Genomic DNA, 13,766 nt, shown 5'->3' on the forward strand with positions numbered 1-13,766 from the left:
GGCACTTCCAAATTGCCAATGATAAGCTGCTGGTCAGGAAATAATGTCTCTGCTTGCAGCTTCTTGAACAGTCCTGCGTTCTTAAAGAAGAGAGCATCACACACCTTCTCTGACCAGTCACACTGATATCAGTGAAGTATCCACCGGGATCCACCACTGGTTGCAGAACCATAGAAAAGTAGCCCTTTCTGTTGATGTACTCTGTGGCAAGGTGGGCTGGTGCCATCTATTGCTTACAGCACTTTGGGAACTACACTGCTATAAATCTATCCACTATTTCCTGCACCTTGCTCAAAGTCTCAGTCCTGAGTAGCAGGAGACAATTAATGGCCCTACACAATTGCATGACAAGGTCCCCCACTGTAGATTTTCCAACTGCAAAATAATTTCCCATTGACCGGTAGCAATCTTGCATTACAAGCTTCCAGAGTGCAATTAACATTCGCTTCTCCACTGTCAATGTAGCTCTCATTCTGGTGCTCATGTGCTGGAGGGCTGGGGTGAGCCTGACACACAGATTCAGGAAAGTGGCCTTTTAACATCCAAAAGTTCTAAAGCCACTGCTCATTGTCCCAACCCCGCACTGTAAGGCGAGCCAACAAGTCAGTGCTTGTTTCTCAGCCCCAGAAACATTCCACCTGCAACTGCTCCGTGAACACTACAAGCAATCTGGAATTTTTTTCCCCTGTTATGTACCCAAGCAAACTGTCCTCAAAGATATCACAATGAGATGTCTTTCTCATTGTGATCCTGCATATTGCAGTACTTCTTGAAGGTCTGCATATTCAGGAGAATCATGTGTCTTGTATTTGAAATGTTAATGAGAACAGTACTGAGCTCTATGGGCTCCATGCTTCTGTCAGATGGCAAAGAACAAAAAGTGTCAGAAGGGACTGTGTGATTTTTAAATAGCAATGCAAAAGTTACGAGATGTGGAAGGTATCATGAGCTGGAGAAAACTGCATGCTGGTAACTTGGCCGCCAGCTCCCAGCAATCCCTGGGCAAATCGTTACTATCTCATAAAACATGTCCCAAAATGGATTGCAGCGGATGGTCCACCCATGGGCCACCACACTTTATATTGACACAAGCACTCCTGATGAGCAGACGCATTTTCTAGTGCAAGCAGCCAAGTATTCACCTGTCCCAGCAATATATAACCTTCAGTGGCTGAACACCAATGTAACTTGAGTTAACTAAAGTTTATAGTGTAGACATGGCTGCAGACTCTATCGACCAGGTTTTGTTTGTCAAAAAGTAGTTTATTTTTCCCCTAGAGTTAAAGTAGCCTTGTCATCTGTGCTGCACGTAGCACAATGGGTTTATTGTGTATGACTAGTAGTAGGGTTCTAAGTGCTACAATAATACAAATACAAATAAATAATAAAAAGTTAGAGTTTTCAGACATACAGGATCAGATGCCTAAAATGTTAGGCACTTTTTGTATCTATGTTATTTATTTGAAGTAGAGTTATGGTCATAAAAGTGACTACGTAAAAAAAAAAGAAACCTCACCAGATCCATACTCAAAAGATCTGGTCCATGCTGATATTTAGTTTTATACCTGCTTACGTTAACATAAATATGTTTTTTCTCTTATTAACCCAGAAAAGCCAATCCAGCTATAGAAGGAGTTGGGTTCTTTTTGGCTCATGGATCATCAATTGTTAACTGTGCTCCAAATGAAAATTCTTTATTGGTGGTTGTGTTCAAGCCAGAAAGAACTTAAAATTGACCCCACACATTGAGTTTGCAGGGCTAGCAATTAAAAAAATAAGAAGTGAGCAAATTTGGAATGCTACAATGCCATTTTTGCAGTGTCATTTTTCAGAATGTAACCACACTTTGAGGAGTTAAATGATCTACAATAGACTAACATTTCATATTAAATAAAAGCACATCAGTCCTAGCCATTCAAATGATCTAATTATTAACCTTCACAGCTGGGTGAAAAATTGGATTCAGGTCAGATTGCAAACCATCAGCTTCATTGGACACCTAGTGGAGTGCTGATTAAACCTCTGATGTTGAGACACAATTCAGTGCCTCAAACAAAATCAATATATTCACATTAGTAATCAGACTACTTCCTTGGCCAACTGTTAAAAGAAAAATGTAAAACGGAACTTCAGTGTCCATCAAACATAGACTGTACTAGAAACTGTGGGCACATTTAGACTGAGGTTATATTTCCTAAAGGAAGTAAATGAAAAGTTAAAACATTTCTCTGCTCAGATTCTGTTAGGGTTGATGTGAGATCATTAGCATATGTTACTCCAATAATATTACCCATTGAGTGTGAGCTCACTGGTTACCTGTGCTGGTAATTCGTAGTGACAAAACCAGTGACGTGAAAGGGTATCTCACTGGAAATACTATAATAGTGAGACAAGTGGACAAGCAAAAGATTGGTAGGGAAAAAATTATATTTCAAGCTTATACTGTGAGGAACAAAAAACTACAAATATAACTGGGTCAATATTCTTTTAATATTTACTAAGAATAAAAAATAGCAAAATAATTGTTGCTGTACATTCACACTCAGATGTTCACATTTCTCCTCCCCAAATACAAGTGTTTATTTTGTACTAAGAGATAAATATTTTCCTGTATGTTATGCCACTTTTTTTTTTTTTTTAAATTCCGGGAGCTTCTGAGCCTACCTGCCACTAACGGAAGGCTTGGTTTTCTACTGTTAGACAAAGTTTCAGACCAGCATGGGAATGGGTGTCTTCTTAACTGATTTTGGAAGCCTCCACACATGGTGTTGGTTAATTCTTATAACCTTTTAAAAATGTCCCTTTGAGTTTAAGAGAATCTGATGAAATCATCTTGATTGAACATTAAGAATATTAAAATTCCTCCACCGAATTAATACAAGATTTTTGAAAAGTATACCAGACACAATGGTTTAACTCAGAGCTGGAAAACAAATGTATTACAATCTCAATACTCCTATTCTTATATTTGTTTATTTTGGGAGGGTTCATCAGCATTTAATTCTAAATTATCAGGTCTTAGATTCTCTTTGTGTTTTCCCACTCCTTTCCACTATCCATTTTAGTATTATAAAATTTCTAGTGTTCTATACAAATGTGGTGCTCTCACTTTAAATTATTGTGAATTACAATACTTGTAACTGAAATGATGAACCATGAAAATGAGGTTAAATGTTACCCATGCTAACGTAGTGAATTCTACATATCTTGCAGATTGCTGAAATTTTTTTCCTTATATCCTTCATTATAGGTTGTGTCCTGCAGTTGGGCTTTGACTAACAGAGGTACATTGTGCTAATTTAAGTGCTAAACTAAAAGTGGAACATCCCAAAAATCAAAAGTTGTGGAATTAGTTTTGCCTTATGTAAAGGACTATCAGTGAAAGAGAGCTTCTCACTTTTTACCATTTACGTTGGAATGCTATCAGATATTCCTGAAACATTAACTCTGAAAATGTCTGTTTTAAGGAGCTACAGAGGTCTGCTCTCCAACCTATGCAACTGGAGGGTTTTAGATTCTCTCTATGCTTACTCTGAATAGTAGCATAAGATACTGATGGAATTTTTGCCAAATTTTCTAACAGCATCTTAAAATTATGAGACTTTACATCACCTCTTAGCTTTGATAGTTTGTTTCTCTACATATTTATTTGATTCACTGTCAGTCTATAGGTTCTAGCACAGTATGCTTTTATTAAAGTTGGATTATTTGGTTACCATGTTATCTTCCAAAGAAAATGCAAGATACCATTCTTTTCCAGGGACCAACTGACAAAATAGGAGTTAAATTAAAAAGGTTGCACATTCACAAATGTTTGTTAAAAATGCACTAAATTAAGTTTATTTTTGCATTCCTCTAAATCAGCACATAGCTCCACCAATCTAGAGAATAAGATTGTTCTAAACCAGTGACAATATCTTAAGTGATTACTACTAAAACAATTGATTTGCCAATGACATGGCATGCTTTTGCCTCCATTTTATAAACAGTCAGGTTTGTCTACTGTCCCATTTGCTTCTGTAGAAAAAACGCACATAATATTCTTCTGAAAAATCTTAAATTAAGACTACAGTCAAATGCACGTTAGGGAGACGCTATGAAAACATTTTTGTGTAAGGGTGACAACTTCAGGCATTCCACTGTGTGGGTCAGAACTTCCAAGAGAGCAGCAAACTTTTACATTTATTTGAACAGGGTTTGTATCTGCTCTTTGGCATTATGAGTAAGACTTCTTAAAAATAAACATAGTTCTTTTCTGATAGCTTATATACGGTAGCCAACCCAAAGTCCAGAATTGTTAGTTTTTCCTTGGCAATTTTATATAATTTGTAACAATACTACAATGAAACTAAGCTTTTTGTGACACAGAATGAAATAGCCAAGGAGATAGGGATGAAAATTTCAATAGTAACCAGCATCAAACAGTATTTATACACAATTAAAATGTTATCTGTACAATATACAAACTTGTCATTCACAATATGTTTTCAATCGTTAAAAAGTTCAGAACTAATATGTCCATAACAGTTCTTATGATCTTACTAGTCAACAGGATGAGCTAGATGACTCCGGAATTGCAGCTCCCATTACAATACTGTTTTTGTCACTTAGAGTTTTAACCACAGTTGTGGCTGGTGACTGAAGTACTTTACGTGAAAGCCTCATTCGGCCATCAGTTGGATCACGACCGAAGTATTTCACCTAAGAAGAAATGAGATTGCTTTCAGACTGTGACAAGGTTACATTAAGTTTCAGTGTAAGAATTAACCATATCAAACTGAAGAAACAAAATTTAAGGTGAATGCTAGAACATAAGTCTTCATAGTTTAATAAAGTTGGGCATCACTAAATCTATTTTGCACAATCAATTCCTTCTCCTACTGAAGTCAATGGCTAAAACCCCATTTACTCCAAGGGAGCAGGATCAGGCTTTTAACCAGGGCACAAAGCTATCAAGTATAATGGACTGAAGTTTTGTTTTTTTGTTTTTTTTTTTAGCAGATGTAGCCGTATTCCTCCTATGCAAACACAAAACAAGGACGATATGCAAACTATTATACCTTCAGATAATGAACCAAAATCTACAACGATTTTTTTCAACACTTTCAAGGTTTAAATAAATACCTGAATTTCTTGGCCAACATCTAATCCCAGGGCACTAGGATGTTTAATCTAGAACACAATATTTACATAATTAAACAAAATGTTCTTAAATTCAGAAAGTTATAGAAAGAGTTAGTTAGCTTTACTAAGAGTAATGGGTACATAAAAGCTTTTTGTAAAGGCTTCTATTTTACTTAGAATATAGCATTGCAACTTAACAGGAATTAAATGGGGTCACGTTTTCCAACTACAATGGAGGATTTAAAAGGTTCAGGATACCCTGGCAGAATCACGTTTGTTTTACAATATGCTATGGTGAAAAGCAAAAGTTAAATGCCAAACATTCAGGATCTCCAAGGGCAATACACTTCTCTCAGTAACAGCTGATCTCAACAGAGCTGTACTTCAGTATACAGGGTAAAAACTTGGTCCTAAATACTGAACTACCCAGTCTAAGAGAGGTATTCAGCACATACATAAAACTGGACACCATTAAATTAGGCTTGAATAAAGACTGGGAGTGGATGTGTCATTACACAAAGTAAAACTATTTCCATGCAGTCAGTTCATAGAAGGTTCAGAAAATAAGGAAACAGTTTTTCATGGTAGCCAATGCAGGAGACAAGATTTTCAGCAGTATATCACGCATAGGACATGGGACTGATCGTTATCTGCCAGCTTCTAACCTGAGGTACCCAAGATTTATTAGTTAGGAAGAGAATAACTTTGCTGCTATGCCCCAATGTAAACCACATGCAATTAAATGAAATAAAATCAGAATGTACAGTTTATCAAACTATACTGATTTTTAATATTGTTAATTTTATATTATATAATCCTTTAAAATTTTACTTACTACGTCCGTTTTTGTTAAACCCGCTTTTCCCTCATACACAAAACCTACAGGTCGAGACCAGCATGAAGGACAAGGAAGGAGATTTACTATCCAGGGGCAATGCCAGCCTCCCCCACCCACACATACCCATTCATAGGTAAAAGTCAGATTGCTGGGATTCTTACTCAGGTGATGTCCCTGGACCTTGGCTGTGCCTCTGTCTTTCTGATGAGCTTCCAGCTAGTAAAAGTCTGAAATTTGAAGCCCTTACCCTCTTCCTCTCCACATACATTTCCTTACATCTGATTGCTGTTAGGAAAGGCAATATAATCTCCCTTTAACCCTACAGACCGGCGCTGCAACGAGGATAGATTGCTACACTACCCCCTCTCCCAGCTTATTTGAACAACTTAATTAAAAAAAAAAATAGGAGGAAATCTTGATTGGAAATCCAGAACTTTGCCTCACTGTTTTCCTATTAACTTGAACAACTTTTATTACCTTTCTTTGATCAAGTTGTGAATTATGAAGTAGCACTGGAGACATATTCGGATACAGTTTTACCATCACTCCAATATCTCTGCATCATAAAAGATTTTGGTTATTTCAAAATAATTTGTCTAGACAGCTGTACATTTATTCTGGCTCATGGTTCCAATGGAAACATAAATTGAATTTCCTGAGTAAGATTTTATTGGTCCTTTTATTTTGTTGTTTACCTACCAGAACAGAGGAGGTGCACACATTTATTTGAACTGTCTGTCCTGAAATGCAAGCTTCATTTTCAATAACAAATGACTAGTACATATTTTTCTAGGTTTATCTTTTAAATCAATATATACCATTGTAGTAAAGGAAAGGCAAACTACCACTCCATCTGAGTGCCAAGTGTTAGAGGCCTTAAAAATACGTAAGACAGATACAGCAAAGTGTACAGAAAAGCTCTGTTGACAAAAGGAGAAGAGGATAATTTTTTCAATAGAAAAATTCTAGGAGAGGAGCTGACAGCAATGTCACCAGCAGCACAATGATTTTCTACGTAAGTCTTGGAGGGTAATACATCTGTCCTGCAGTGCTTTTACAACTTACTTAAAAATAAATAAATAAATAAATAAACTTTGTCAGAAAAGAAATATATATTATCAAACAGTATCTAGTTTTATAAGGGTTCCCCACTTATAAAAGGGTCTGCTCCTCTGCATTCTTAATACTGCCTAACAATCTTCTACAATGGGTCTACATAGATGAACCGGCACTAAGTTACTCTACATTCAGGTCTGCCCGGCTTGCCTGCTCCTTGGGAAGAGAATCCCCTTCTGATGAGGTTCAATAAGGATAAGTGCAGGATCCTGCACTTAGGATGGAAGAATCCAATGCACAGCTACAGACTAGGGACCGAATGGCTAGGCAGCAGTTCTGCGGAAAAGGACCTAGGGGTGACAGTGGACGAGAAGCTGGATATGAGTCAGCAGTGTGCCCTTGTTGCCAAGAAGGCCAATGGCATTTTAGGATGTATAAGTAGGGGCATAGCGAGCAGATCGAGGGACGTGATCGTTCCCCTCTATTCGACATTGGTGAGGCCTCATCTGGAGTACTGTGTCCAGTTTTGGGCCCCACACTACAAGAAGGATGTGGATAAATTGGAGAGGGTCCAGCGAAGGGCAACAAAAATGATTAGGGGTCTAGACCACATGACTTATGAGGAGAGGCTGAGGGAGCTGGGATTGTTTAGCCTGCAGAAGAGAAGAATGAGGGGGGATTTGATAGCTGCTTTCAACTACCTGAAAGGGGGTTCCAAAGAGGATGGCTCTAGACTGTTCTCAATGGTAGCAGATGACAGAACGAGGAGTAATGGTCTCAAGTTGCAGTGGGGGAGGTTTAGATTGGATATTAGGAAAAACTTTTTTACTAAGAGGGTGGTGAAACACTGGAATGTGTTACCTAGGGAGGTGGTAGAATCTCCTTCCTTAGAGGTTTTTAAGGTCAGGCTTGACAAAGCCCTGGCTGGGATGATTTAACTGGGAATTGGTCCTGCTTCGAGCAGGGGGTTGGACTAGATGACCTTCTGGGGTCCCTTCCAACCCTGATATTCTATGATTCTATGATGGTATCACAAGATGATGTATGCAAGGTAGGACTTCAAATTTCCTTCCCTAAAGAATTAGTAGACAGCTCAAACTCTTCCCAAACAATAATCCTTCCATGACCCCTGAGTTCTCAAGGCCAATGCCTCACTGAACCTTTCAGTTTCATATAGCTGTAAGATAACCCCAGAATCTGGATTTCTGGGGTCTAAAGGGATAGAAATATGTAATGAGTTAAATTAAGTCTCTCTAATTATATTGTAAGTGACCACTTAAAAAAAAATCCCTGGTATCAATTAGACTTCCTGAAATAGTGAAATGTATATACATATGTATGAGTTCATCTCAACTTCAGAAGTCAAGTATATCTTACCTAATTTCAGTTATTGTGGCTGTATAAACAGCTCCAAATTCCAAATGATGCTCCTGCTGCAGGAAAAAAAAAAAAAGGTGTAAGACAAAGGTTCATAAAATAAAGAAATAAAAAGCAAATAATGAAAGTCTGTCCTTACATCATCTTTGCAGATTTCGTTAATAAACTCTCGTGCTTCATGCATAGCATTAGGCGTTGGGGCAAACACAGAAAACATCTCTTCATCCAACTGACTCACTGTTACCCCTTAAAAATAAAAATGCACATGGAATTAAACACTGATGACAAACATGAAATTAGAATTTCCGCTACAGCTAACCCAATAAGGAGCAAATTCATATCACTGCAGACCCATATTAAGACTTATGTGGAGCATGTGATCTTGTGTGGGCCTGGTGTTTTATAGTGAATTTTACCTGAAAGCTTCATTTACACCAAAACTGTAAATCATGTCAATGTACCGTCATCAGAATATTAATACCCTAATAATAGAATCATAGAATATCAGGGTTGGAAGGGACTTCAGGAGGTCATCTAGTCCAACCCCCTGCTCAAAGCAGGACCAATCCCCAATTAAATCATCCCAGCCAGGGCTTTGTCAAGCCTGACCTTAAAAACTTCTAAGGAAGGAGATTCCACCACCTCCCTAGGTAACGCATTCCAGTGTTTCACCACCCTCCTAGTGAAAAAGTTTTTCCTAATATCCAACCTAAACCTCCCCCACTGCAACTTGAGACCATTACTTCTTGTCCTGTCCTCTTCTACCACTGAGAATAGTCTAGAACCTTCCTCTCTGGAACCACCTCTCAGGTAGTTGAAAGCAGCTACCAAATCCCCTCTCATTCTTCTCTTCTGCAGACTAAACAATCCCAGTTCCCTCAGCCTCTCCTCATAAGTCATGTGTTCCAGACCCCTAATCATTTTTGTTGCCCTTCGCTGGACTCTCTCCAATTTATCCACATCCTTCTTGTAGTGTGGGGCCCAAAACTGGACACAGTACTCCAGATGAGGCCTCACCAATGTCAAATAGAGGGGGACGATCACGTCCCTTGATCTGCTCGCTATGCCCCTACTTATACATCCCAAAATGCCATTGGCCTTCTTGGCAACAAGGGCACACTGCTGACTCATATCCAGCTTCTCGTCCACTGTCACCCCTAGGTCCTTTTCCGCAGAACTGCTGCCTAGCCATTCGGTCCCTAGTCTGTAGCTGTGCATTGGGTTCTTCCGTCCTAAGTGCAGGACCCTGCACTTATCCTTATTGAACCTCATCAGATTTCTTTTGGCCCAATCCTCCAATTTGTCTAGGTCCCTCTGTATCCTATCCCTGCCCTCCAGCATATCAACCACTCCTCCCAGTTTAGTATCATCCGCAAATTTGCTGAGAGTGCAATCCACACCATCCTCCAGATCATTTATGAAGATATTGAACAAAACCGGCCCCAGGACCGACCCCTGGGGCATTCCACTTGAAACCGGCTGCCATCTAGACACGGAGCCATTGATCACTACCCGCTGAGCCCGACAATCTAGCCAACTTTCTGCCCACCTTATAGTGCATTCATCCAGCCCGTACTTCTTTAACTTGCTGACAAGAATACTGTGGGAGACCGTGTCAAAAGCTTACAAAAGCTGAGTGTAATCAGGGCTTACACTCATTTGTTTATATTTTGGATTAGACAACATTGTGTAGAACTGCTCTGTTGAAGCAACAGATTTCCAGGAAGGCTGTAGTCACAGTAACTGGGTGGCTCAAAGTGTTATGCTGTGGTCATAGAATCCAAGCTGTACCCAGGCACTGTGAGTCTGAGCCCAAGATACATGCTATCCTGCAACACAATCTAAATTCTGTCCTGTTTCAGCAACACCCAGTATGCCAACACCATACATAGTACCACTCTGCCGTTACAGAACATTTTAGGAACAGAGCATGTGACCACTGAAGGACATAGTAACAAATTCTCTTTGCTACAGCAAAATTTGGGCTTAGGTCAGGTGTAGCAAACAGGAGCTGCTTACACATAAAACACTGAGGCCTGTTCTACACTAGAGTTAGGTAGATATAAGGAAGCTTATGTCGACCTAACTGTGCCAGTGTCTACCTGACAGCCTTGCTCCAGGTGATGTTAGAGCCCTACTACACTGACATAAGTCCACCTCCACAAGAAGCGTAGAGCTTATGTCAGTGTAGGAAGTGGAGCTGAGAGCCCAGGCAGCAACCAGTCTCCCTGCACCTAGCTCTGCGCAGAGTTGGGAGCCTGGATTCTCAGCCCCCCACACTGCCTCCATTTAAGTTGGTGAAAACACTCCTGGCAAGCACACCACTGATATAAGGAGGGTAGTGTGGACATGAAAAACCGCAATTACTGCAGTGGCTGTAAAGTTGAACTGAATATAGGTTGACTTAATTTTGTAGTCAATACATGCCCTGAGCCTACTAAACACACCCCACCCCAACCTGCTAAATTTTATCTTCCCTTCAACTTTGCCCCAAAGATTTCTTCTGTGACACTACCTTCAATTATCCCCCAGTGAGCCTGGGAGTCCATTGGCATGAATGCTGCTGGACTGCTGACAATTGCCATAGCAAAATGACACCCTCCTGCACCTCTGTAGCACAACATACAAATCTCAGAACTGAAATAAGGCACACTTGATCCTTCAAAGTACACATGCACCTCTCTTCTCACAGTCAGAGTTCTGCCACGTTGCTCCAACTCATCCCTCCACCATTCAATTCAGTTATACAACAGTGAAGGCAGTTGGAATGTGCACAAATGCTGAAATTCAAATCTTGGAAGCATAACACTATAGAACATTCTCTCAGAACTTCATCATGTGTACTTATTATGACAAAACAATCCACATCCCACTCCACTTACTGAACCATTCCCAGAGACTACTGCCAACTCCAGGGGCAGAGTTAAGGTTGCCTTGTGGGGGAGAAGCGTACCTTCATTACATTTCCTGGTTTTCTGAGGTCTACCTTTAGCCACTCCTAGATATCACAAGGGCACAAGACATCACTGGGCAATATTAACTTTGCATTAACAAAGTCTTTAGGCATTTAATAATCTAGTGTACTACTACTGTCAATAAAATGAAATCCCATGGAGTAAGGGTTTCCCATAAACTGAAGACAGCCAATATCACATCTATATAATTTCAATTAAAAAAAAAAAAAGTCACATTCTCTTACCAGTTTCAGCTTGAAGTTTTTTTAAGTTATAGCCACCTGGGCCAACAAACCTCACTCTTTTTGATAGGGGTACCTGAACAGTTTCTGAAAGATAGCATGTAAGTCACAGTCTGAAATGCAGAGTTTATAAATTCTTGTGGTATTTCTAAAATCAAGTGATATTTTAATTTTAGTCGCCTGCTTTGTAAATATTTGCTAAATATGCTAATGAAATATGTTTCTCTCTCAATGACTGAATGAAGTTTAATTACAAAGAATATCAGAACCTGTATCAGTATAAGTTTTTGATCAGGAATTCTAGCAGATATAAAAAACACACAAAAGGTTAAAGCCAGCACTCATAAACATGTGCATAACTTACAGATTTAATGAGAGTGGAACAAACAGATAGAACTGGGAGTTTAAAGTTAGAATGATGCAATATTTTCCCACCCTTAAAACATTTGAAATCCTTAAATTTAACCAAGTTTCACACATCTTGGTGGGAGAGAGGGAAACATTGAGCCAACAAAACCAGAACCACCTACACTCATAACTGAAGACCATTATAACAAAATATTTTAAACAGAAGCTTATTTCAAATATCTCATCTTACAAGTTAGCAATACAATTATGTACATGAAATATTACCTACAACTGGTCCATTTTCTTTTCTGTTTGGTCTGGGTTTCGCAATTGTTTTGTTCATAATTTGCAAGATTTCTCTCTTTGCAACTGTGGAATAAAAAGACAGTACTATGTTTAAAGTGAAAATAAACTTACATTATGTTTGCTTTTAAATTTGAGAGGTAGATACAAGAAGGCTGTCTAACCTAATGTGAGCATCTAGCATGACAAATATAGTATTTGCCACTGATGTGACATAAATTATAGAGATAGTATAGGCTCCATAATGACCTCTTATTCTAGACAGATTTTTCTGTAGTCTCTCTTCTTTATAAGAGCCCTGCACCTTCAGCACAATTTATTGGTACACTCAGCCTCAAATCTGAAGTGTCCAAAATAGCACAGTGTGCTAAAAATTATATAAAGATCCTCAGGTCAAAGGAACTAGAGACCTTCAAAAGATTATAGAAGCTCTAGTGTACCCCAAAAATAATGTTCTTGTTTGATTCTCTTCATGTTGTTTGTGTAACACTTCCCCCGCCATTTTTTCTTTGTATTATCTGTTAATAAAATGTTTCGATGACATTTTTAAAATGTACTTTTTTGTTTAATTCAAGCTACTAGTCAGGAAGGATAAGATACTCTATTTGGGAGAGGCAGTACCATGCTTTTAACCTTTCATGAGCTACATAAAGATGCTCTAAAAAATTCTTTTCACAGAAAGCAATTGAGTTTAATAAAGATGTTCTCTCAGCATTTGTCACACCTTTAGGCCAAAGCAAACATTTCTGTTTTGACAATATACTTTCCAAAAAACTATCCATCCAAAGTGGAGTAGTGAAGGTTTCCACAAGGAGGTTGGGAGAGTCCTGGCTACATGCTTTAGGAAGAAGGAAGGCTGGGTGGCACAGTTCACAGGCCATGTGTAACAGTTAACATGATTTAGTCACTTCCCGCAAAGTGTTTGGTTAAGCTTTAAAAGCAGATTCTCAAAACCTTGAGTTAGCAGTTTCAGTTAGTATCCTTGTAAAGGGGCATGTCTTCTGATGCCCAGAAGCCTCTCAGGCTCTCCACTGAATGGATCTCTGTGTTATTTATATTCCCAGTGCCAACAGTCTTGTGCAGCCAAGTATTTAGAGTGATTCTTTGCCCTCTCTCATACGACCAGAGAAGTCCAAACACACGTGATGGCCCCTAGGATCAGGGCAGTGTGGCCTAACCCTGTCTGGGCTAGTGCGGGGTTCCCAGGTCTCTGCTCCCCATGGGTTTCCCTTACCTGGCCTGCCCCTTCTGCTCAGGTTTCCAGACCCCCAGGGTGGTGCCTCGGACCCCTCGGCTGCCAGACAGTCCTCCATCAGGCTTACAGCCGAGGACAAGGTTGACGGTCGGTGATGTTGCACCCATTCTCTCCCTCCTGCCGGGAGGATCTGGGTGAACTGCTCCAGCGCCACCATCTCCGCCACCTGGGGCCTGGTCAAGCCTTCTGGGTCCAACCACCTACAATAGTGGTCCCGTACCCATTGGGCCAAGACCCATGGTCGAGCCCCGGGGGCGTACTGTCCTTTG

General features: G+C 39.6%; 1 protein-coding gene across 5 annotated transcripts in view; it reads right to left on the bottom strand.

The window, feature by feature from the left end:
• Window positions 1-13,766, bottom strand: part of PNPT1 (polyribonucleotide nucleotidyltransferase 1) — a 71,752-nt gene that overhangs the window by 23,512 nt on the left and 34,474 nt on the right. For 2 of the 5 annotated variants that reach the window (XM_073339328.2, XM_073339330.1), the window contains exons 22-28: window positions 12,225-12,308; window positions 11,595-11,678; window positions 8,535-8,641; window positions 8,396-8,451; window positions 6,440-6,518; window positions 5,125-5,172; window positions 2,469-4,701 (exon numbers count right to left, since the gene is read on the bottom strand). In XM_073339328.2, coding sequence (XP_073195429.1) covers window positions 4,546-4,701; window positions 5,125-5,172; window positions 6,440-6,518; window positions 8,396-8,451; window positions 8,535-8,641; window positions 11,595-11,678; window positions 12,225-12,308 — 614 coding nt within the window. In that variant the 3' untranslated portion in view covers window positions 2,469-4,545. Of the gene's footprint in view, window positions 1-2,468; window positions 4,702-5,124; window positions 5,173-6,439; window positions 6,519-8,395; window positions 8,452-8,534; window positions 8,642-11,594; window positions 11,679-12,224; window positions 12,309-13,766 lie in introns of those variants that run through there. The other 3 variants (XM_078852329.1, XM_073339329.1, XM_073339331.1) reach the window with 3 other exon arrangements.

Source organism: Lepidochelys kempii, chromosome 3, assembly GCF_965140285.1.
Source record: "Lepidochelys kempii isolate rLepKem1 chromosome 3, rLepKem1.hap1, whole genome shotgun sequence".
Lineage (NCBI taxonomy): Eukaryota > Metazoa > Chordata > Testudines > Cheloniidae > Lepidochelys > Lepidochelys kempii.